The sequence below is a fragment of the Salmo salar genome, chromosome ssa19, assembly GCF_905237065.1.
Source record: "Salmo salar chromosome ssa19, Ssal_v3.1, whole genome shotgun sequence".
In the NCBI taxonomy this organism is placed as follows: domain Eukaryota; kingdom Metazoa; phylum Chordata; class Actinopteri; order Salmoniformes; family Salmonidae; genus Salmo; species Salmo salar.
Window position 1 is genome coordinate 78,178,814 of NC_059460.1, and position 23,583 is coordinate 78,202,396.

The 23,583-nt window shown below is 44.9% G+C and overlaps 1 protein-coding gene across 11 annotated transcripts in view; it reads right to left on the reverse strand.

The window, feature by feature from the left end:
* Positions 1-23,583, reverse strand: part of LOC106579667 (microtubule-associated protein 4) — a 135,089-nt gene that overhangs the window by 19,646 nt on the left and 91,860 nt on the right. For 9 of the 11 annotated variants that reach the window (XM_045702769.1, XM_045702773.1, XM_045702771.1 and 6 more), the window contains 4 exons: positions 6,599-7,800; positions 4,544-4,786; positions 841-994; positions 503-565 (listed from right to left, as the gene is read on the reverse strand). In XM_045702769.1, the coding sequence (XP_045558725.1) occupies positions 503-565; positions 841-994; positions 4,544-4,786; positions 6,599-7,800 (1,662 nt within the window). Of the gene's footprint in view, positions 1-502; positions 566-840; positions 995-4,543; positions 4,787-6,598; positions 7,801-20,801; positions 22,203-23,583 lie in introns of those variants that run through there. The other 2 variants (XM_045702777.1, XM_045702775.1) reach the window with 2 other exon arrangements.

Genomic DNA, 23,583 nt, shown 5'->3' on the forward strand with positions numbered 1-23,583 from the left:
CAGCAGGGGAAAGTAATCCCCAGAGTGTTGAGATGTAGTGCCAGCAGGGGAAAGTAATCCCCAGAGTGTTGAGATGTAGTGCCAGCAGGGGAAAGTAATCCTCAGAGTGTTGTGATGTAGTGTCAGCAGGGGAAAGTAATCCCCAGAGTGTTGAGATGTAGTGCCAGCAGGGGAAAGTAATCCCCAGAGTGTTGAGATGTAGTGCCAGCAGGGGAAAGTAATCCCCAGAGTGCTGTGTCGAGGTTTTTACTCTCTTCGGCTTTTAGAAATACATTTTTCTTTTTTTCTCTGAGACTTCACCACCTCTTTGTCACGGCCTGCATGCGTCATCTATGTGTTCCTGCGTGACCACTGTGTCACTCTTCATTTCTGTCCCCCTCTGTGCAACAGCCGCCTCTAATCCCCTAGCTGGAGTTACAATACCGTGGCTGTCTGGCTGAGGGACCTAGTGCTGCCTTTAAAAGGAGGAGAGAGAGAGAGGAAGAGAGGAGTGTTTCTGTACCTGTTGTTGACTTCAGAGTGCTGGGCTTGATATCCTCTCCTGGCTTGCTGTCAGTCTTTGATGCTGAGAGGCAAAACAGAAGAGATCGTTCATGATCAGAGCTCAGCCTGTTCCTGCTTGTTGTTGTCTTGCCAAAGTTTGTTTGGCAAAGCAGTGAAGTCAGGTTGTGGAATGCAGAAACAGTTTGGTACCCTGCTGGCTCGACATCAAACACTTTGAGTCACCAAAATAATTGGTGGCAGTGTGTGTGTGTGTGTGTGTGTGTGTGCGCGGGTGTGTGTATGCGTGTGTGTGTATGCGTGTTCAAAGATGTGTAAGTGTGTGGCATAGAGACTCACCCAGAGGGCGTCTGGTTGCGGGTGCGCTTGTGGCGGTGCGGGGCGCCATGGCTGGTTTACCGGTTGCCGTGGTAGCAGAGCCGTTTTTTGGGGCAGCAGGTGGAGCTGTGGAGCTGGTGGCCGCCTTTGGTACTAGAGGACGTCTCTCTGTGGTCTGGAGGGAGAGAGAGACAGGGAATGTGTGGTAAACAGAGAGGAAGGAAGGAAGGAAGGAAGGAAGGAAGGAAGGAAGGAAGGAAGGAAGGAAGGAAGGAAGGAAGGAAGGAAGGAAGGAAGGAAGGAAGGAAGGAAGGAAGGAAGGAAGGAAGGAAGGAAGGAAGGAAGGAAGGAAGGAAGGAAGGAAGGAAGGAGCTCCACTCTTTAGTCACAAATAATGGAGTACTAGAATTCAATACAAATAAAAGGTTGAATGTGTAACGTAGCACTCTAAAAAACTTAAGCTGTGGGAAAGAACCTCCTTGTTGCATAATGTTACATTCATAAAAAACACTTACCATAAATATTCGATGTACAACAAAAACATAAACAAAATGCTTATAATGTAATTGCAGCTTGTAGGATTATTCATGATATCATTCTTATTGCCATCTGTCCTCTGCAATCAGAGCAGAGCAGAACAAGGGCCAGGTCCCATGGTGTTTTTTGAAGCATTTCCATAATGCACTGCTCTATAGGGTATTTTCACAACAGTGGGCACGCTAAATTGCCTCACCCCTCATGCCCCTGGGATGTTGTTTAGCCAAAAAAGTTGTGATAATGTCCCTGTACGTAGTTAAACAGGCCACCACTAGAGGACAATGGCAGATAATTACTGTCTGGAGCATGTGTGGAAGTCCTAGTTCATACTTAGTTACAACTATGGGCCATCATATACAGCAGTAGCGGGCACTATCATCCAGAGAGGGCTGGTGTTTGTCCAGACCTTCGCTCCAACCAAGCAGTAACACACGTGATTCATTCAACTAATCAAAAGTCAAACTAAATCAGGTGTGCTTTGGCCCACACTGGCCCCCTGCCGAGAAGATTGGACACTCCTTTAACTATATACGGTCTACGGTAACAGATGGCCCTGCTCAACACCATCTATCACCTCTGAGAGCACAGGTCAGATTCATATTATCAAGATTTTAGGAATGAAGTGCTTATTTATGTCCTATTCCTGTCCAGACAATCTTGTCACGGAAGCATCTGGAATGTGTTGCATCGGAAGTGGAAGGAATCGAATGGCATGCGACGGAATCCTCAATACACAGGAGAGGCAGGTGTGCAGGTCTCTGGTTTCACAATAGGATGTGTGTTGCCTTGGCGCTGATGTAAGGATTGCACTGGGAACCAGGGATATTAAAAGAAGGCCAATGCCTGTCTGATTTCCCCACATGTGGACACACCGCCCGAGGGAGGCTTTACATGGAAACCGGCCTTGTTTTCCCCACAGCCTCCTCATTCATTCCTCTGTCATTCATGTGTGTCGATCCTTCGAGCTGCCAGACCTCTTGCCCTAGACTTCATTACCGTACTACAATAAACAGCAGTGTAATACATACAGTAGCAGTCAAACGTTTGGACACACCTACTCATTCAAGGGTCTTCATTTATTTTTGACTATTTTCTACATTGTAGAATAATAGTGAAGACATCAAAACTATGAAATAACACATATGAAATCATGCAGTAACCAAAAACGTTGTAAACAAATCAAAATATATTTTAGATTCTTCAAAGTAGCCACCCTTTGCCTTGATGACAGTTTTGCACACTCTTGGCATTCTCTCAACCAGCTTCACCTGGAATGCTTTTCCAACAGTCTTGAAGGAGTTCCCACATATGCTGCTTTTCCTTCACTCAGTCCAACTCATCCCAAACCACTCCATTGGGTTGAGGTCGGGTGATTGTGGAGGCAAGGTCATCTGATGTAGCACTCCATCACTCTTCTTCTTGGTCAAATAGCTTTTACACAGCCTGAAGGTGTTGAAAAACAAATGATTGTCCCACTAAGCGCAAACCAGATGGGATGGCGTATCGCTGCAGAAGTCTGTGGTAGCCATGCTGGATAAGTGTGCCTTGAATTATAAATAAATCACTGACAGTGTCACCAGCAAAGCACCGCCACACATCATACGTCCTCCTCCATGCTTCATTGTGGGAACCACACGTGGAGATAATCCGTTCACCTACTCTGCATCACACAAAGACACGACGGTTGGAACCAAATATCTCAAATTTGGACTCATCAGACCAAAGGACAGATTTCCACTGATCTAATGTCCATTGCTTGTGTTTCTTGGCCCAAGCAAGTCTCTTCTTCTTATTGGTGTCCTTTAGTAGTGGTTTCTTTGCAGCAATTCGACCATGAAGGCCTGATTCACGCAGTCTCCTCTGAACAGTTGATGTTGAGATGTGTCTGTTACTTGAACTCTGTGAAGCATTTATTTGGGCTGCAATTTCTGAGGCTGGTAACTCTAATGAACTTATCCTCTGCAGCAGAGGTAACTCTGGGTCTTCCTTTCCTGTGGTGGTCCTCGTGAGAGTCAGTTTCATCATAGCGCTTGATGGTTTTTGCGACTGTACTTGAAGAAACTTTCAAAGTTCTTTAAATTTTCCAGGTTGACTGACCTTCATGTCTTAAAGTAATGATGGACTGTCATTTCTCTTTTCTTATTTGAGCTGTTCTTAACATAATATGGACTTGGTCTTTCACCAAATAGGGCTTTCTTCTGTATACCACCCCTACCTTGTCACAACACAACTGATTGGCTCAAACGCATTAAGAAGGAAATAAATTCCACAAATTAACAAGACACCTGTTAATTGAAATGCATTCCAGGTAACTACCTCATGAAGCTGGTGGAGAGAATGCCAAGAGTGTCAAGGCAAAGGGTGGCTACTTTCAAGAATGTAAAATATATTTTGATTTGTTTACCACTTTTTTGGTTTCTACATGATTCCATATGTGTTATTTCACAGATTTGATGTCTTCACTATTAATCTACAATGAAGAAAATAGTAAAAATAAGGAAACACCCTGGAATGAGTAGGTGTGTCCAAACTTTTGATTGGTACTGTAGTTAAAGGCAAATACGTTACACCAGCGGTTTAGAGAAGTGGCTGTACATCATGTACATTGTAATGTATATCTGCTACACTAACGGTTGAAGTTGAGAGACTTAGGTGTGGTGAGGGAAGCCTTGAATAACTGATGGTTGTCCCTGGGTCTCTCTAGTAAATGCCAGGGAAGGAGTGATGAATGCAGGCTGCCCTTGTGGCCTCTCCTCTGACCCTTCACCTCTGGCCCCCTCCCCTCTATGAACCCTGCTCTGAGTAATCCTGTGGACGGCCACTCAGCACTCGGGACTTACTGGGAGCCTACGGGGCTTACTGGGAGCCAAGTTTAAAAAGGTAGATACCTTACAGGCAGATTATGCTCTGAGCACCACAGAAGTCAGACAGTGTCTAATTTACAGCTCCTGTAAAAATTAACATAGTAGCTAACTAAGCTAACACTTCTGCTAAACAGACCTGAACATGCCCATTCTTCTGATCAACAAGATGATGAGTAGGAGATTGAAAGACAGGCTAGGAGAGTAGAAGTAGGTAGTAGTTTTGCCTTGACAGACCGACACCACACAGTTGTAAGGTATGGAGGTGCTGAAATCTGAGGTGGAGGGGACTGCGGCTGTTCCTAAAGCAGGGCAGGGGCACTCACCTTAGGCTTGACCTCACGGGGCGCAGTGGTGGAGGTGGTGGCTGCGGATGCGGGGCGGCTGGCTGCGGACAAGGGCCGCTTGTGGGCAGTGGTGGGGGTGGGAACCTTGGGCATGGGTGTTTTTTTGCTGAGTTTGGCTGAGGTGGAGGAAGGGGTGGGGCGTTTGGGGGCAGCAGCACTGACGGATGCTGCTGAGCTCGGCCGTGGCTTAGCAGCGCTCGGTTTGGTTGCCCCCCCAACAGGCTGCGCGATGAACGGCACACCAGACAAATGGAGAGCAAAAGAAAGAACAAAAGAAAGCGAGAAAGAAAACAACAAAAAAACACATGATCATAGCAGCAGGATAACAGCAGGAGAAAGCAACATAAGCAGGATAACAGCAGCAGGATAACAGCAGCAGGATAACAGCAGCAGCATAACATAAACAGGATAACAGGATAACAGGTTTACAGCAGCAGGTTAACAACAGCAGGATAACAGCAGCAGGATAACAGGATAACATTAACAGGATAACAGCAGCAGGATAACAGCAGCAGGATAACAGCAGCAGGATAACAGCAGGAGAAAGCAACATAAGCAGGATAACAGCAGCAGGATAACAGCAGCAGGATAACAGCAGCAGCATAACATAAACAGGATAACAGGATAACAGGTTTACAGCAGCAGGTTAACAACAGCAGGATAACAGCAGCAGGATAACAGCAGCAGGATAACAGCAGCAGGATAACAGCAGCAGCATAACATAAACAGGATAACAGGATAACAGGTTTACAGCAGCAGGATAACAGCAGCAGGATAACAGGATAACATTAACAGGATAACAGCAGCAGGATAACAGCAGCAGGATAACAGCAGCAGGATAACAGGATAACATTAACAGGATAACAGCAGCAGGATAACAGCAGCAGGATAACAGGATAACAGGTTTACAGCAGCAGGTTAACAACAGCAGGATAACAGCAGCAGAATAACAATAGCAGGATAACAGCAGCAGGACAACAGAAACAGGATAACAGCAGCAGAATAACAGCAGCAGGATAACAGAAACAGGATAACAGAAACAGGATAACAGAAACAGGATAACAGAAACAGGATAACAGAAACAGGATAACAGAAGCAGGATAACAGAAACAGGATAACAGCAGCAGAATAACAGCAGCAGGATAACAGAAACAGGATAACAGCAGCAGAATAACAGCAGCAGGATAACAGAAACAGGATAACAGCAGCAGAATAACAGCAGCAGGATAACAGAAACAGGATAACAGCAGCAGAATAACAGCAGCAGGATAACAGAAACAGGATAACAGCAGCAGAATAACAGCAGCAGGATAACAGAAACAGGATAACAGCAGCAGGATAACAGCAGCAGGATAACAGGATAACAGGTTTACAGCAGCAGGTTAACAACAGCAGGATAACAGCAGCAGGATAACAGAAACAGGATAACAGCAGCAGAATAACAGCAGCAGGATAACAGAAACACGATAACAGCAGCAGGTTAACAGCAGCAGAATAACAGCAGCAGGATAACAGAAACAGGATAACAGAAACAGGATAACAGAAGCAGAAGGGTAACAGCAGCAGAATAACAATAGCAGGATAACAGCAGCAGGACAACAGAAACAGGATAACAGCAGCAGGATAACAGCAGCAGGATAACAGCAGCAGAATAACAGCAGCAGGATAACAGAAACAGGATAACAGCAGCAGAATAACAGCAGCAGGATAACAGAAACAGGATAACAGCAGCAGCCCTAACCATAATCAACAGAATACCAACAAATGGAACTGTGTGCCTGACAAAAACAAACACTCAATGAAGAAGTTAAAATTGAGTTAAAATCTGCACTAAAACAACAAGGACCAAATCTTTTCATTGTTCTGATAATAATGTTATGACTGATATTACTTAAATGAAAGTGAGTTCCATGGACTACTGTAAGTCTTATCCCACTACTATACGGATAATAAAGAAGAAGCGGCAGCAGCGTTAGCAGCATGAATGTTGTAAGATTTGATAATGTTCCTCTTTAAACCTTGACTCTGGCCTACCTTGGTCTTTTTGTCTGGACTTGGTAGGTCCCGGCTTGGTGCAGCACCGCTCCCATTGGTTGAAGGTTTACTTGCAGGTTTTTTGGCCTTATCAGCTGTCTCTGCTATCTTGTCCGTTTTCCTCTCAGGACTTTTAAGCTCTTTTTTCTCGTATTTCTCATCCTTCGCCTTGTCTGTTTTATCTGTCTTCTTCTCCTCTTCCACCTTGTCTGTTTTATCTGTCTTCTTCTCTTCCAGCTTGTCTGTTTTCTCTGTCTTCTTATCCTCTTCCACCTTGTCTGTTTTCTCTGTCTTCTTCTCTTCCAGCTTGTCTGTTTTCTCTGTCTTCTTCTCCTCCACCTTGTCTGTTTTCTCTGTCTTCTTCTCCTCCTCCTCCACCTTGTCTGTTTTCTCTGTCTTCTTCTCCTCCTCCTCCACCTTGTCTGTTTTCTCTGTCTTCTTCTTCTCCTCCTCCCCCACCTTGTCTGTTTTTTCTGTCTTCTTCTCCTCCTCCTCCCCCACCTTGTCTGTTTTCTCTGTCTTCTCCTCCTCCACTTTGTCTGTGGGCTTCTCTGCTCTGTCTGTTTCTTTCTCAGCTGTTACTGTTACCTTTCCACCATGGGCTGTCTTCTCCTTGTCAGACTGTGTTCCTATCTTGTCAAATGTGTTCGACTTCACCGATGTCTCCTGTTTTTCTGGGGTCTTCTCCACTTTTTCAATACTCTGTTCTTTCTGTTCTGTCTTCTCAGGTGTTTCCACCTTATCCATCTTCTCTACCTTGTCAGTCTTCTCGTCCTGATCCATTTTCTCCGTTCTTTCTTCTTTGTCAGTCTTTTGCACCTTGTCCATCTTCTCTACCTTGTCAGTCTTCTTGTCCATTTTATCCATCTTCTCTGTTTTTTCTTCATTTGTGTTTTCTGCCTTATCTGTTGGCTCCAGCTTTTCTGTTTTCTCTGCCTTGTCTATTTTATCTATCTTCTCCCCTTCGTCCAGTGGGTCTGCGTACTCCACCTTCACAGACGCTTCAGTCTTCGCAGTCGTATCCTTCTTCTCCACTTTGTCCAGTGGGTCTGCGTAATCCACCTTCACAGACGCTTCAGTCTTCGCAGAAGTATTCTTCTTCTCCACTTTGTCTAGCTTATCGAGCATCTTAAATTGGTCCAACTTCTCGAAGTTGTCCATCTTCTCCTCTTTCTCTGGTTTGTCCATCTTATTGGATTTTACTTTGAGAGAGAGAGAGAGAAAACACAACATATTTTAGAACCATACCGATCATGTGAATGAAGTGTCATGATTCTCTCTCCATGGTGAGGATTAAAGGTGCCAGATCAGCTCGGCACATGGCTGACAGATAGCTTTTATAACGAACACCCCAAGACAGAAGAAGCCTACAACTAAGAAGGACATTGTGACCTCTGGTAGACAACCAGAGACTTACATCGAACCACTTCCTTTCATAGACGGATAGAGTAGTTTCAACTGAGAGACAACAGAGAAAGACATCTACCAGTAAATATATATTGCATTTCTAATCCGAATGAGCGGTTGTTATGGTGCTAAGTATTCTGGTTACGGTGAGCGTAGTTTCCAAATGTATGTACGATAAGTTGACTCTCTTTGTCTCTCCCTCTCCTTACATACCCCTCCCTTTCCATTGCATAACCAAATGGTCATGCTTTTGTTAGTCCACTAGGGACCTGTTTTCATTGTATTATGTATGGAATCAATAACCTATGCTGTGTGTTTACATATTCTATGTGATGATTTAGTTAGTTTGTAAATAAATAATTAAGCCAATTTGCGTATCGCTGATTCATCACTTAGGTTAGGGTTCGTGCAGATATCCAACAATTACGCGACGTTCAGAATGAGACTGATGAGGTAATAATTAATAATTGACTGTTATTGATGTAAGAGATCTGTATATCTTTAGTTTAAGTCGGGAGACAGTAACTCATTAAACAACTTTTCCCATAGTGCCCCAAATTCCTAATGAGTTAACTGTTACATGATTAATTCAATCGATTGATAATTAAACGTGGTAGGTAATTATTCGATAAATAGCAGTCATCACATTAATGATAGTCACATCACGACAGAAGTCATCATCAAATGCCTTGCTGACCTCAAAGACTGACCTCAAGTACCACCACAGAACAGGGCAGATGACCAAACCGGATGACAAACATTTTAAGTGATTAACCACAATACACACACACAATATCCTTTAGTCAGGACTCAATCATGGACACTCTTACTGACAGTTGTGGCTGCTTCGCGTGATGTATTGTTGTCTCTACCTTCTTGCCTTTGTGCTGTTGCGTTGCCACCATGTTGTTGTCATGTGGTATTGTTACCATGCTGTGTTGTCATGTGTTGCTGCCATGCTATGTTGTTGTCTTAGGTCTCTCTTTATGTAGTGTTGTGTTGTCTCTCTTGTCGTGATGTGTGTTTTGTCCTATATTTTTAATCCCAGCCCCCGTCCCCGCCTTTTTCCTTTTGGTCGGCCGTCATTCTAAATAACAATTTGTTCTTAACTGACTTGCCTAGTTAAATAAAAGAAATATGATAAATAGTCCCAAAGGGCATCGTCAAAGGCTTTCAAAAAACAACCTCTGCTGAAGTTGGAACAAGTGAATCACCTTTAATAATGCAACTATCAGATGAATCAACAGTAGCTTAGCCTAATTAAAATGTGGGGACTGGAATTATCCTGTGTGCTCAGCTCGATTTAGAGATGGCCTTTGACCCTGGCAATCAAACCAACCAGCAGAGCTGAGGAAAAACCACAACCAAAATGACCATGACCATCTCTCAATATTGTCATGGACGGAGAGACAGACTCCCAGACAGACAGAAAAATGCACACATACAATTCTTGCGTTCCAAAAACATGTATGTGTCACGTCCTGACCATAGTAAGATATTTTCTATGGTAGAGTAGGTCAGGGTGTGATGGGGGTGTTTTTCTATGTTTTGTATTTCTATGTTCATGTTCTAGTTTTGTATTTCTATGTTGGTTTTGTTTGGGATGATCTCCAATAAGAGGCAGCTGGTCCTCGTTGTCTCTAATTGGAGATCATACTTAAGTAGTTTTTTTTCCCCCACCTGGGTTTGTGGGAGATTATCTTTGACTCAGTGTATGTTTCACCTCTGCTTCATGATTTGTTGTTTTTGTCATTCAGTTTATTTATGTATTGCATAGTTTCACAGTGTAAATAAAATGTGGAACGACACACACGCTGCACTTTGGTCCGCTCCTCCTTTCGACAACCGTGACAGTATGCATGCACCAACACAAACCTATGCAGTTACACATATACCAGCCCACACAAAGACACAAAACTACTTCCATTTCATTTAGGCTACATATTGCACTAGTACAGTACAAACCATACAGTATCTTGAAGTGTTCTGAGTAAAGAACAAAATCATTATCTTCACAGGGAAAAAGTGGCAGTGGTTTTTAAAGACCCTTTGGTCACTACAAATGTTTTATGATGCTCTGCTTGTCTAATAAAGTATTGTCTTCTAGTAAAATATGGCCGTGAGGCAGGCCGGTCTGTCTGTCTGTCTGTCCTTCTGCATTAGACCCAGGGCTGGACACACTGAGATATGGCAGCACAGTCACCCAGAGAAAGCCGAATTAGCATTGTCACACCTGCTGAAACAAGCTCTGCAGCCTTGACACTTTCAGTGGAGGGACAAGACCCGACTGAGCCTTGGGTAGAATATGGGTAGAATAGGTCATCAAGGGGACACACAATCACCATAACCCAAATCTAACAAACTCAACAGAATGTTCTAGCAATGTGCAGTATGTGAAACACAAAAACTCACATTTCCCACTCTTTTTTTCCTGGACATATCCCTGAAGCTCTGCCCCTTTCCATCCCTCTGGCTGGCAACGCCCCCCTCTCCAGAAGCAGGTCCCATCACTCACCCACCCTCATTACAGGGCAGGCCATCTGGGGTACTGGCCCGCTTCACACCAGAGAAGAAATCAGTGGCCTCAGGCCCTAACGTTCCCACAACGCCTCGGGCCCTGAACCCTAATGTTCCCACAACGCCTCAGGCCCTGAACCCTAATGTTCCCACAACGCCTCGGGCCCTGAACCCTAACGTTCCCACAACGCCTCAGGCCCTGAACCCTAATGTTCCCACAACGCCTCGGGCCCTGAACCCTAATGTTCCCACAACGCCTCGGGCCCTGAACACTAACGTTCCCACAACGCCTCAGGCCCTGAACCCTAACGTTCCCTAATGTTCCCACAACGCATCGGGCCCTGAACCCTAATGTTCCCACAACGCCTCAGGCCCTGAACCCTAATGTTCCCACAACGCCTCGGGCCCTGAACCCTAACGTTCCCACAACGCCTCGGGCCCTGAACACTAACGTTCCCACAACGCCTCAGGCCCTGAACCCTAACGTTCCCACAACGCCTCGGGCCCTGAACACTAATGTTCCCACAATGCCTCAGGCCCTGAACTCCTAATGTTCCCACAACGCCTCGGGCCCTGAACCCTAATGTTCCCACAACGCCTCGGGCCCTGAACACTAACGTTCCCACAACGCCTCAGGCCCTGAACCCTAACGTTCCCACAACGCATCGGGCCCTGAACCCTAATGTTCCCACAACGCCTCAGGCCCTGAACCCTAATGTTCCCACAACGCCTCGGGCCCTGAACCCTAATGTTCCCACAACGCCTCAGGCCCTGAACCCTAATGTTCCCACAACGCCTCGGGCCCTGAACCCTAATGTTCCCACAACGCCTCGGGCCCTGAACACTAACGTTCCCACAACGCCTCAGGCCCTGAACCCTAACGTTCCCACAACGCATCGGGCCCTGAACCCTAATGTTCCCACAACGCCTCAGGCCCTGAACCCTAATGTTCCCACAACGCCTCGGGCCCTGAACCCTAATGTTCCCACAACGCCTCGGGCCCTGAACACTAACGTTCCCACAACGCCTCAGGCCCTGAACCCTAACGTTCCCACAACGCCTCGGGCCCTGAACCCTAATGTTCCCACAACGCCTCAGGCCCTGAACCCTAATGTTCCCACAACGCCTCAGGCCCTGAACCCTAATGTTCCCACAACGCCTCGGGCCCTGAACCCTAATGTTCCCACAACGCCTCAGGCCCTGAACCCTAATGTTCCCACAACGCCTCGGGCCCTGAACCCTAACGTTCCCACAACGCTTCAAGCCCTGAACCCTAACGTTCCCTAAACACCTCAGGCCCTGAACCCTAACGTTCCCACAACGCTTCAAGCCTTGAACCCTAATGTTCGCACAACGCATCGGTTCCTGAACCCTAACGTTCCCTAATGTTCCCACAACGCCTCAAGCCCTGAACCCTAACGTTCCCTAATGTTCCCACAATGCGTCAGGCCCTAACGTTCCCACAACGCCTCAGGCCCTGAAGCCTAACGTTCCCACAACACCTCAGGACCTGAACCCTAACGTTCCCTAATGTTCCCACAATGCCTCAGGCTCTAGCTGTAGGACTAACAATAGTTACTGCCAGTAGGTGACAGAAAGGCAGGGATACATTTGTGTTTCTAAGTTAGATGCACTACCATGAGTTAGTGCATCTTATGTTTACTATACTGATATGATAATACAGTACTAAAGGGCTTATAACATTAAACAGCTGGACAGGAGAATGACCTAATGGAACCAATACACCAAGAAATCTAAAATGCTAAGAGCAAATAGCTCAGTCATTTTTAAATAGACCTGTATGTTCATGGCTAAATAACCAACTAAATCAATATGGTTCCAGGGGTTTGTGGAGTAATATAGAAATGCATACTATCTCAGCTGTGCAGTGTGTCAGCAACAACCCAGTAGAACAGTTCCTCCACTATATACCATGGATATGATATCGTTGACTGTCATATTTCCACCCTATAACCCCCCCCCCATTCGCTTAAAAGTCCATTAGCTACATACACTGTTATGAGATCTGAAATGAGACATTTTGAAAAGGCTCAGCATAATCAGCCAGAGCAAAGCCCAACTGCTTTGTGTGAGAGGAGGCAGGATGGTCCACTTACCACCTGACCCTACTTCAATTACTGCACACCTAAATCCCCTACCTTTGGTAATACATTTCCAATTGTTTTGTCGAAGCACCCAAATGAGCAATTAGAGAGAAATGGGCTGTCTGAAGTGGGGGATCGTGGAGCAGTGGGGGATAGAGGGGAGAGGAGACCAGCGTTGAGCCGACAGAAAAACCCATTGCTAGCAGAGATGCCTTACATGACCATATACGGTGCTCCACTAACTTCAGAAAAGGAGAACAGAGGAAAAACAGAGAAACCAATAGGTGGACTAATATAATTAAGACCCAAATCCAGTCAGACTACACAATATAGTAATTTGGTGGGTGCTTATATTTGTCCTACTTCACACATGTACCAGTGTGTATTATATACATGTGTGAATTGGAAATGTGGCACATCGACAGATCTTTTTCACCTTGGGGATTCGAACTAGCAACCTTAAGATAACTGGCCCAACACTAACTGCTAGGCTACCTGCCACCCACGACAAGACAAAAGGAATTGAAGTAGACAAGGCAGGACTACTTGAGGCTTCGTCTCTATAGTCCACAGCACAAACAACGATGAGCTTTAATGGACATGTCTGAATAAATCACATATAAACTTGATATCTTACTTAGCGAAGATATTTGATATCCAATGTGCTCCTTTCACCCCCACCTCTCTAAACAACCTCATCAACTGTGCTCCATTTTCATGTTATATTCACCAGGTAATGGATGAATACCAACAGAGGTGATCTGTGGAGTACTACGAGAACTTTGGGACATATAAAGCCGCTGAAGCCAACACACTCCAACAACAACCTCAACAGCCAGCTTTGTGTCTCAGTCTCCCCATTCACTGAGCAGCAAGGGTAAAAAGGTAAACAGGCGGCCATTTTGAAACCCTTCAGTAGAAGGACATTAAAAAATCATGAATAGAGCATCTGATTAGAATCATCCATCACTCTTAGGGTTTATGAGGCTGATCTCATTGTGAGGGAAGTCATTATCTGGAGATGTGATGACATTGCGGTGGTCACCCGTGAAGCCATTATATACAGTACCAGTCAAAAGGGTTGTTCTTTATTTTTACTATTTTCTACATTGTAGAATAATAGTGGAGACATCAAAACTATGAAATAACACATATGGAATCATTTAATAACCCAAAAAGCGTTATACAAATCAAAATATATTTTATATTTGAGATTCTTAAAAGTAGCCACCCTTTGCCTTGATGACAGCTTTGCACACTCTTGGCATTCTCTCAACCAGCTTCACCTGGAATGCTTTTCCAACAGTCTTAAATGAGTTCCCACATATGCTGAGCACTTGTTGGTTGCTTTTCCTTCACTCTGTGGTCCAACTCATCCCAAACCATCTCAGTTGGTTTGAGGTCAGGTGTTTGTGGAGGTGAGGTCATCTGATGCAGCACTCCATCCCTCTCCTTCCTGGTCAAATAGCCAGTAGACACACCTCAAACTCCCTAAAGGTGGCTAAACAGCATTGAATCCATTTTCTGACCCTTGCTATTTTTATGAGAGGTGATAAAAAGAAAACATGACAGAGATACTAACATCTTCACGTGGATGTTGAGCCCATTGGATTGCTTCTTCAAGTACCATCATTGCATCAGATGAGGAAGCCCCACTTGTCACCAGCAAATGTCAATGGTAACTATGAGGAAACCCAAACTGGGATCCTTGACTATCCGCTACAACATTAACACTCAAAACTACCAATATCAACATACATATCCGGACTACTTTCTTGGCTATTTCTTTCTGGTTCCTCAGATGACTAGATCCATCCTCAAGGCAAACATAGTCTCATTAAAAGACAGTCATTACACCTCCAGCTCACCTGGAAAGCCTTCCAAAGGAATGATCCCCCTCAGCGACACATCAAGGAAGCTGCTGGCCATCCATAGAATGTCTGGAGTGATTTAGTGAGAGTGGATGCCATGGTGTTTCATTGCATTCAGCTGTCAAAGAAAGGAGTCTTTCTTGTTCATGCTAAGCTGCTCATTTGGTGTGTGGCTCAAGTGTGGATCTAATCACCACAAAGGCTTATATTCAACAAGGCAACTTCAAAAGGCAGAAATAAACGAAAAACCCAGGCAATTAATCAAAAGTAATTCCATATGGTGTCAGGCTGGACAGTCAGCTTTTGGAAGGACTTAGGCATCATCTACTGTATACTCTACACTGGCATGACACTAGACATACACACACAAGGATGATCCACATTCATCATGGCAACGCTTACTGCAGGCATCATCAACTAAATTCAGACATGAGACAATTTTCTTCTTGAGCGGTCAGGGGGCCGGAAACATAATTACAAAATAAATTGACTGCAACAATGCCCAAACAGACATAATGTTTCACTAAAACATCATCCTTTCAAACCTTGCTTCTATTTGTATACGATCACATGTCTCTCTATTATGCGTGGGAATACTTTGGAACAGATTTCCAAAATTAAAATCACGTGGAGCTGATTGGCTGGTGTTTTAACCGTTTTTTTTATGTCCAACAATTAAACGTTTTTTGCTCAGAAAACTTAGGGGGCCAAATAGAATCACCCGAGGTCCAAATTCAACTAGCGGGCCGCCAGTTGGGGAACACTGACTTACTGGGTCCTCTGCCCTCTGGACTGGAGTTATTTATCTCTCTCTCTCTCACACACACACACACACACACACCCTTGATGGCAAGACAGGTCATTGCATAGGACTTTTCTAATCTGAGGTCAGGAAAGGTCAGGAAAGTGTTGATAATACAGTGCATTCGGAAAGAATTTAGACCCCATCACCTTTTCCACATTTTGTTACGTTACAGGTGTGCCAAGCTTGTAGCGTCATACCCAAGAAGACTCGAGGCTGTAATCCCTACCAAAGATGCTTCAACAAAGTACTGAGTAAAGGGTCTGAATGCCTATGTAAATGTGTTTTTTTTTTTTTTTTTATACATTTGCTAAAAATTCTAAAAACCTGCTTTTGCTTTGTCAGTATGGGGTATTGTGTGTCGATTGATGTGGGGGGGAAAAAACAATTTAATACATTTTATAATAAGGCTGTAACTTAACAAAATGTGGAAAGAGTGAAGGGGTCTGAATACTTTCAAAACGCACTGTAAGTGTTGATAATATATGAACCTAAAGTCTCTATTACATCCAGACCTGAACCTCCATCAAATCAAATCAAGCTTCATAGAGCACATTTCAGGCATGAATGCAACATAACACGCATCACAGTTACTTGACTAGTTAAATAAAGGTAAAATAAAAAACAGGAAAAATTGTTGGTGCTTTGGTTCCAACAATAAGTACTTGTCTTGATTTAGCTGGAGGAAGTTGTGAGCCATCCAAGTATTTAAATCACTAATACAGTCTAATAATTTATCTGTGGAGCTAAAAATCCTCTGGTGACACAGAAATGTAAAGTTGTTCATCTTTTTATTTGACCTTTATTTAACTAGGCAAGTCAGTTAAGAACAAATTCTTATTTTCCAATGACAGCCTAGGAACAGTGGGTTAACTGCCTTGTTCAGGAGCAGAACGACAGATTTTTACCCTGTCAGCTCAGGGATTCGATCTTGCAACATTTCAGTTACTAGTCCAACGCTATAACCACTAAGCTACCTGCCAACCTCATATAGTAGTACACTGTGGCCTTGGTAACAGCATGACCATATAGAGAGGATCAACTTAAGCGTGACCAAGCACGGGGAGGAGAAAAACCATTTGAGCTGTGCTGATGAGATCGGGAGGGTTCTACAGCTCTATGTCCCCCTGGGCAACGGGATTCTTACGCACAAGCATCCACACCGTTCACTCACTCAGAAACATAGACATGCACACACATAGGAACACTGAGACAAATGGACACAGTGAAACACACACAGACACAGAGAAAAAAAACAGTTCATTTTGGCACTCTTTTTTAAAATGTAGTCTAGAGAGAGAGAGAGAGAATGAGAGAGTGGGACAGAGACAGAGATACACAGAGAGAGAGAGAGAGAGAAAAAGAGAGGGAGAGAGAGAGAGAGAGGGAAAGACACAGCGAGAGAGAGGGAGACAGAGAGAGGCACAAAGTCTTTGTTATCAACGTTCCATAGACACCACTCTGATGTCGAGAAGTAGTACAATAATAACTTTGAACGGGAGCTGATGACTGTTCTGCCCAGTGATGTAGTCGAGTCACTAAACCTTGAGTCAAATGTCCCCTGTGCCCGAGTCATCAATGGTCGAGTCACGAGTCCATATGGCTGAAGTCCGAGTCCCCATGCTCGAGCCCTGGTCCAAGTGCTCTGAGTCACTGGGAACATATTAACTCAAAATAAAGTTATTTACCCAGTCAGATATAGAGGAGTTATTTACCTAGTCAGATATAGAGGAGTTATTCACCCAGTCAGATATAGGGGAGTTATTTACCCAGTCAGATATAGAGGGGTTATTCACCCAACCCAGTCAGATATAGAGGAGTTATTTACCCAGTCAGATATAGAGGAGTTAAATACCCAGTCATATATAGAGGAGTTATTCACCCAGTCAGATATAGAGGAGTTATTTACCCAGTCAGATATTGAGGAGTTATTTACCCAGTCAGATATAGAGGAGTCATTCGCCCAGTCAGATATAGAGGAGTTATTTACCCAGTCAGATATAGAGGAGTTATTCACCCAGTCAGATATAGAGGAGTTATTCACCCAGTCAGATATTGAGGAGTTATTCACCCAGTCAGATATAGAGGGGTTATTCACCCAACCCAGTCAGATATAGAGGAGTTATTTACCCAGTCAGATATAGAGGGGTTATTCACCCAGTCAGATATAGAGGGGTTATTCACCCAGTCAGATATAGAGGAGTTATTTACCCAGTCAGATATAGAGGAGTTAAATACCCAGTCAGATATAGAGGAGTTAAATACCCAGTCAGATATAGAGGAGTTATTTACCCAGTCAGATATAGAGGAGTTATTCACCCAGTCATATATAGAGGAGTTATTCACCCAGTCAGATATAGAGGAGTTATTCACCCAGTCAGATATAGAGGGGTTATTCACCCAGTCAGATATAGAGGGGTTATTCACCCAACCCAGTCAGATATAGAGGAGTTATTTACCCAGTCAGATATAGAGGAGTTATTCACCCAGTCAGATATAGAGGAGTTAAATTCACCCAGTCAGATATAGAGGAGTTATTTACCCAGTCAGATATAGAGGAGTTAAATACCCAGTCAGATATAGAGGAGTTATTTACCCAGTCAGATATAGAGGAGTTATTTACCCAGTCAGATATAGAGGAGTCATTCGCCCAGTCAGATATAGAGGAGTTATTTACCCAGTCAGATATAGAGGAGTTATTTACCCAGTCAGATATAGAGGAGTTATTTACCCAGTCAGATGTAGTGTAATGGCAAGAGGGATTCAGTCAATAAATTGTTTACTATCCATTTTCCTTTCTTTATGTGCCAGCAAGTGTTTGCATATAGACCACTGGTAATGTTACCATGGCTACGTTCAGTTGAAAAACGTTCTAGAACGTTGCAGATAGAAACGCCCTGAAGAGAGCCAAAGTTGTTCCTTATTCAACATGTTAGAGAGGCATGTTTGTTCTACATAGCATATTTCTATCAGAACGTTCCAAAACATTGATTCCTGCTGAATGCGCCCCCAGGTTGTTAGCTACAGCCAGCGAATGAGGTAACACGACTGAAAAAGGTTTATCCTAAACAAACTGTTAACGGTCCGGTACGTTTTATTCATGTAAAATGCAGCCCAGCAATGTAAAGTAAAAACAGTATTATGGGTCATATATTTTCAACGGTTTCTCTGAGGAAAAGAGGGAGACTTGGCTAGTACATTGGCTACAGAACCTGGCTATGAAATGTAGTGGAGAAAATTGCGAGGGTTGAGCGAGACTACAAATTCATCAACTTAAAAACATAGCTACAGTATACAGTAGACTGTTGTTTTACTATTAAACTCAATTCCGTTATTGTTTTTAATTTCGTAAAGCAGCTTGTGTTTCTTAACCAGGCGAATGGTATCTAACTAGAAGACTGGTGGGGACTGGTTAGCTACGAGGAAGCAGGAGAGTCACCTGCGTGATGTGTAATTGGAGCTGGAGCCGGAGCAGAGCCTTTCTGCCCACACTCATCGCTTGTTCCCTATTTTTCCTCCCTATTTTTGTTGACGAAATTAACACTGGCACACACACAAGACCAGAAAAAAACAAACAGAAGTGTGTACAAAAACACATCTACATGAAAAAGCCTTGCACCATTACTACAGAGCACTCCCTAAAACATTAGAAGACAAAGTCATTATTCTGTTTAGTACAAGATAATGAGTGGAACGTTGTATGACAATTATCTGCTTCGTTCTGGGGGTAAACATCCCAGTATGACTCCAAGTCATGAAGAAAGACACTGGAGTAATTCAAAATGACAGCAGCATGTAAAATGACTGGAGCTTGTTTGTGTTTAAGTTCCTTTGTCTCTCCTCCAGCCTCATCTCCTAATCGCTCTCTCCAAACAGGGAGAGGGAGAGAGTACAAATACATCTAGGCAGATGCTTAGACTGGGCCAGACACATGTTTCACTCTCCATAGGACCAGACAGGGCAAATCTGCTAATTGATATTCCCCACACTGCCGTTGGGGAGCCAAGGCGAATGCCTGAACAGAGCTAGCCGGCCTGCATGTGTGTAAATTCAATAATGTGCAAGCGCCACATGAATACCTTATGCGCGCAAACTGCCTTTGAATGGCCTTGTCAAGCCAGCGCACACTCACACAAGGTAACACACGCACACAGTAACACACACGCACACAGTGAATCAGTCAGACTGGTGGTATCAGTCCGTTGTGAATCAGACAGACTGGTGGTATCAGTCCATTGTGAATCAGACAGACTGGTGGTATCAGTCCGTTGTGAATCAGTTGGTATCGTCCGTTGTGAATCAGACAGACTGGTGGTATCAGTCCGTTGTGAATCAGACAGACTGGTGGTATCAGTCCATTGTGAATCAGACAGACTGGTGGTATCAGCTCAGTTGTGAATCAGACAGACTGGTGGTATCAGTCCGTTGTGAATCAATCAGACTGGTGGTATCAGTCCGTTGTGAATCAATCAGACTGGTGGTATCAGTCCGTTGTGAATCAGACAGACTGGTGGTATCAGTCCATTGTGAATCAGACAGACTGGTGGTATCAGCTCAGTTGTGAATCAGTCAGACTGGTGGTATCAGTCCGTTGTGAATCAGACAGACTGGTGGTATCAGTCCGTTGTGAATCAGACAGACTGGTGGTATCAGTCCGTTGTGAATCAGACAGTGATGCACCATCTCCTCCTACACATTATTAGAGCCTGACCGAAATGGGATTTTTGGGTCCGATACTGATTTTAGTGAGGCAAAGGTCACCGATTACGGATATATGTGCCAATATATTGTTTTTTAGAGGTAGAATGAAAAACAGACCTTTTTAACACTAATTATGTTCCAAATGATGAACATATAATCTAAATGATGATTTCTTAATTAGATATTAAAATTAACATTATTTAAGAACATTTTATTTCTGGTTTACATGATAACCACCAACAAGAAACTATTTTTTCTATAAATACAAAACACCTGTTCAGTTTATCTTCTTAGGTACAACTTAAAAATGTGTCTGAGGCAGTGGCTAAGAATCCAGATGTGTCTGTGCTGAAGCACAACAAGCACACTAATAGACCAGAAGGGCTGAATAAATTCAACCTTGTCTGAAAGTAAATCTGAAACTGCACTGTTGACAAGTGCAGTGAAACGCAGTAACCTGCAGTTCATAATACCACCGCTAGATGTCAGCGTCACCATTTCAGTAGATTCACTACAGTGCTTAACAACAGTCAAAGGTCATGTAAACAGACGTATTTATCATTCTATGTATATAATATTAGCGATTTATCTGTGGAATAAAGACCAATACAACTATTTCTGTGAAAGTCTAATATCGGTTGATAATATTGGTCAACCGATTTATCGGTCAGGCTCTACACAATCTGGGCCATCTGCAATCTGCAGTGCCAGACAGCATCACCATTACCTACCCTCCAATGTGGTGGAAGGGTTGGTACCCATGCTTTCACCAAAGCCGGTGCCAAGGTTGGTGCTCTTACCCGCTCCAAAGCCAGTGCCCGAGTTGTTACTCATGTCTGCTCCAAAGCCGGTGCCCAGGTTTGTGTCCATGCCCAGGCCGGGGCCTGTCCCGTTGAAGGCCTGACTGCTGAGGGGTACAGGCAGCAGCACGTCCTGGTCCTTGTCTGCCCCCATCCCCTCCATGATGTCCTCTAGAGGCGAGGTGCCCCCACAGTCTCTCATCGGGGGGAAGGGCAAGAGGTTTAAGGTGGGTTCTTGGTCCTGCCTCAGGTCGGAGCGGGTGGTGCCTGCAGCGGACAGGGTGGGGGGCGCCTGGTCGTCCGCCACCGTCATTGAGCGCTTCATGGTGGAGTGGGGGGAGCGGCGCGGGGCGCCCATGGGCGATGTCAGCTCGTCCAGCCCAGCACCAGGGTAATGGTCAGGCAGCTCCAGGCTAGAAGGTACTGAGAGGTGGGAACACTCAGACATGGTCCGACGCATGGCCTTCCGCTGCTGTTCAGCACGCCCCATGAAACACGGCTCAAGTTTCATCTCCTCCTCTTCCTCCTCATTCTCCTCCGAGGAGCCCTCGGCCATTTGACGGCCACCTAGTGCTGACGTGCTGTCCTCGTCCTCCCTCTCCAGGTAGTTGTCATTGACAACCCCGATGACACAGTAATTAGTGGCGCCAGTATTCTGGGGTGGAAGGGTCTCGAGGTTCCACGCTCCGGTGCTGTCTGGGCCTGGTTTTAGCGAGCTAGAGGGTGAGGGTATGTCCATGCGTCTGGCTGGGGAACCAGGTACAGGGGGCAGTAGGACACCGTTGTTCCCATAGCCCATGGGGGAGGAAGACACTGGGCTTTCTGGACTCTCCCCGGCACTGTCTAACCCCGGAAAGCCCCCCCTGCCGGGTACCTTGCGATCCGCATCCATGCCACCGCCTGCTGGAGGGTCAAAGAAGCACAGCTTGTCCTCATCTGTGAGTCCTGTGGCCCCTCCGAAACTCCCCATGTCTCCATGCTGCCAGTCCCAGGCCTGGGTGGCTGTGGCAGGGGCCACGGAGGGGACCTTACACAGTTCGCTGTACTCCGAAAATGGAGAACCAGGCTGCTGGTTGGAGAGAGAAGACATGTTTTCCCTCCTTTCTCACTCTTGCTTTTTTCCTCAGGCTACAATTCTTTGTCCTCTCTTTATTCCCTTTCCCCTGTGGGTCTGTTGTTCCTGCTGGTTAGGATGCACAGGTGGGTTCTGTCTCGGCTGCAATAGGGGCAGTGATGAGAGCGAGCATGTATGTGTGTGGTGGAGCCTCTCTGTGTGCTTCTTCGCTCTCAATCGACCAGGAGGAAGAGGAGACTGAGACTGTAAACTGGATGTGCTGCCCTCCCTCACTCTTTCTCTCTCTCTCTCCTCTCTCTCTCTTTCCCTCCTCAATCTCCATCTCGCTCGCCCTACATCCTTTCCATCTCTCTCTCTCTCTCTCTCTCTCTCTCTCTCTCACTTCCAGCCTTTTGCATGGCTATTAGTCATGTGACTAGTGTGAGTGCTCATTGGCTGCTGCCGACTCACAGCTCCCTGCCCCTGTAGTGGAGCATACATCCCCCTCTCTTTATTTCTCTTTCTTTCCATTTCTACCCCCCACTCCCTCTTCCTTTCTACCCCCCACTCCCTCTTCCTTTCTACCCCTCACTCTCCACCTCTCTCCCCCTCTTCCATACTCCTCCCTAGGCAACCTGCGCTTACAGTGATAGTGAGGGTTATGACACACACACCTAGGGAGATGTGAGTGAGGTCTGGGGCGGCTGCTTTAGGGTAGTATGAGCCTCGAACAGCAAAGTGATCCATATCTGGGTAACATCTATTTGACCTCTTACTGTGTCTTTTCACCTTACTTTCCCGCTTTGAAACTTACACTGTGTATCTGAGCCAGACAGACAGTAGTGTAGCCTGTTGAGGCCTCTGTTGAGGAGTGCCAACGTCTGGAGTGAGAGGGAGAGAGATTTGTGAATGTACGTGTCAGTGTGTAGGCGTGTGTAGGCGTGTGTGGGGTTAATTCTGGTTCAATCTCAGTCTGCGGCATTACTAAAGGCAAAATGAGAAACTGGAGTACGGTACACAACCTCAGTCCACTTCCTGGTTTAACACATACCAGTATGTGTTTGTATACCCGTAAACATTTGATACCAGTCGGTTAAGGTTAGGTCAGTAGCGCCACAGAGTGACAGTTACAGACAAAATGACAGTTCTGACTGGAAAACTGTCAGTATGAACCATGACAAGGACAAGGACCACGACAAGACAAAGAACATTCTTTGGCATTAAGCCCAGCGTGACCCTGTTCAAACAAGACTGTTTTTGGATACAGTACTTTGCATGATTCATCAATTTGTTTGAACAACAAGCATTGTCAACCATTCATGATCACATCAGAGTTGCTCACTGTGTGGTGTCTAGTGGTGTCCTGTACCTGAGTGCATCAACAGCTGAGCCTGGTATACATTAGTATAGTAGAGTATTGTATAGTGTACTATTGTGGAGTACAGTATTGTGGAGTACAGCATATTGTAGTATTGTGTAGTATTGTATAGTGCAGTATTGTGGGGTGGAGTATTAGCATTGTGTGGTGTAGTATTGTGGAGTATAATATAGTATAGTATAGTACAGTATAGTGTGGTGTAGTATTGTGGAGTACAGTATTGTATGGTAGAGTATAGTGGAGTATAGTGTGGTGGAGTAGTGTGGTATTGTGGAGTAAAGTACAGTAGGGTATAGAGGAGTATAGTATGGTGGAGTACAGTATTGTATAGTATGGTGTAGTATAGTATA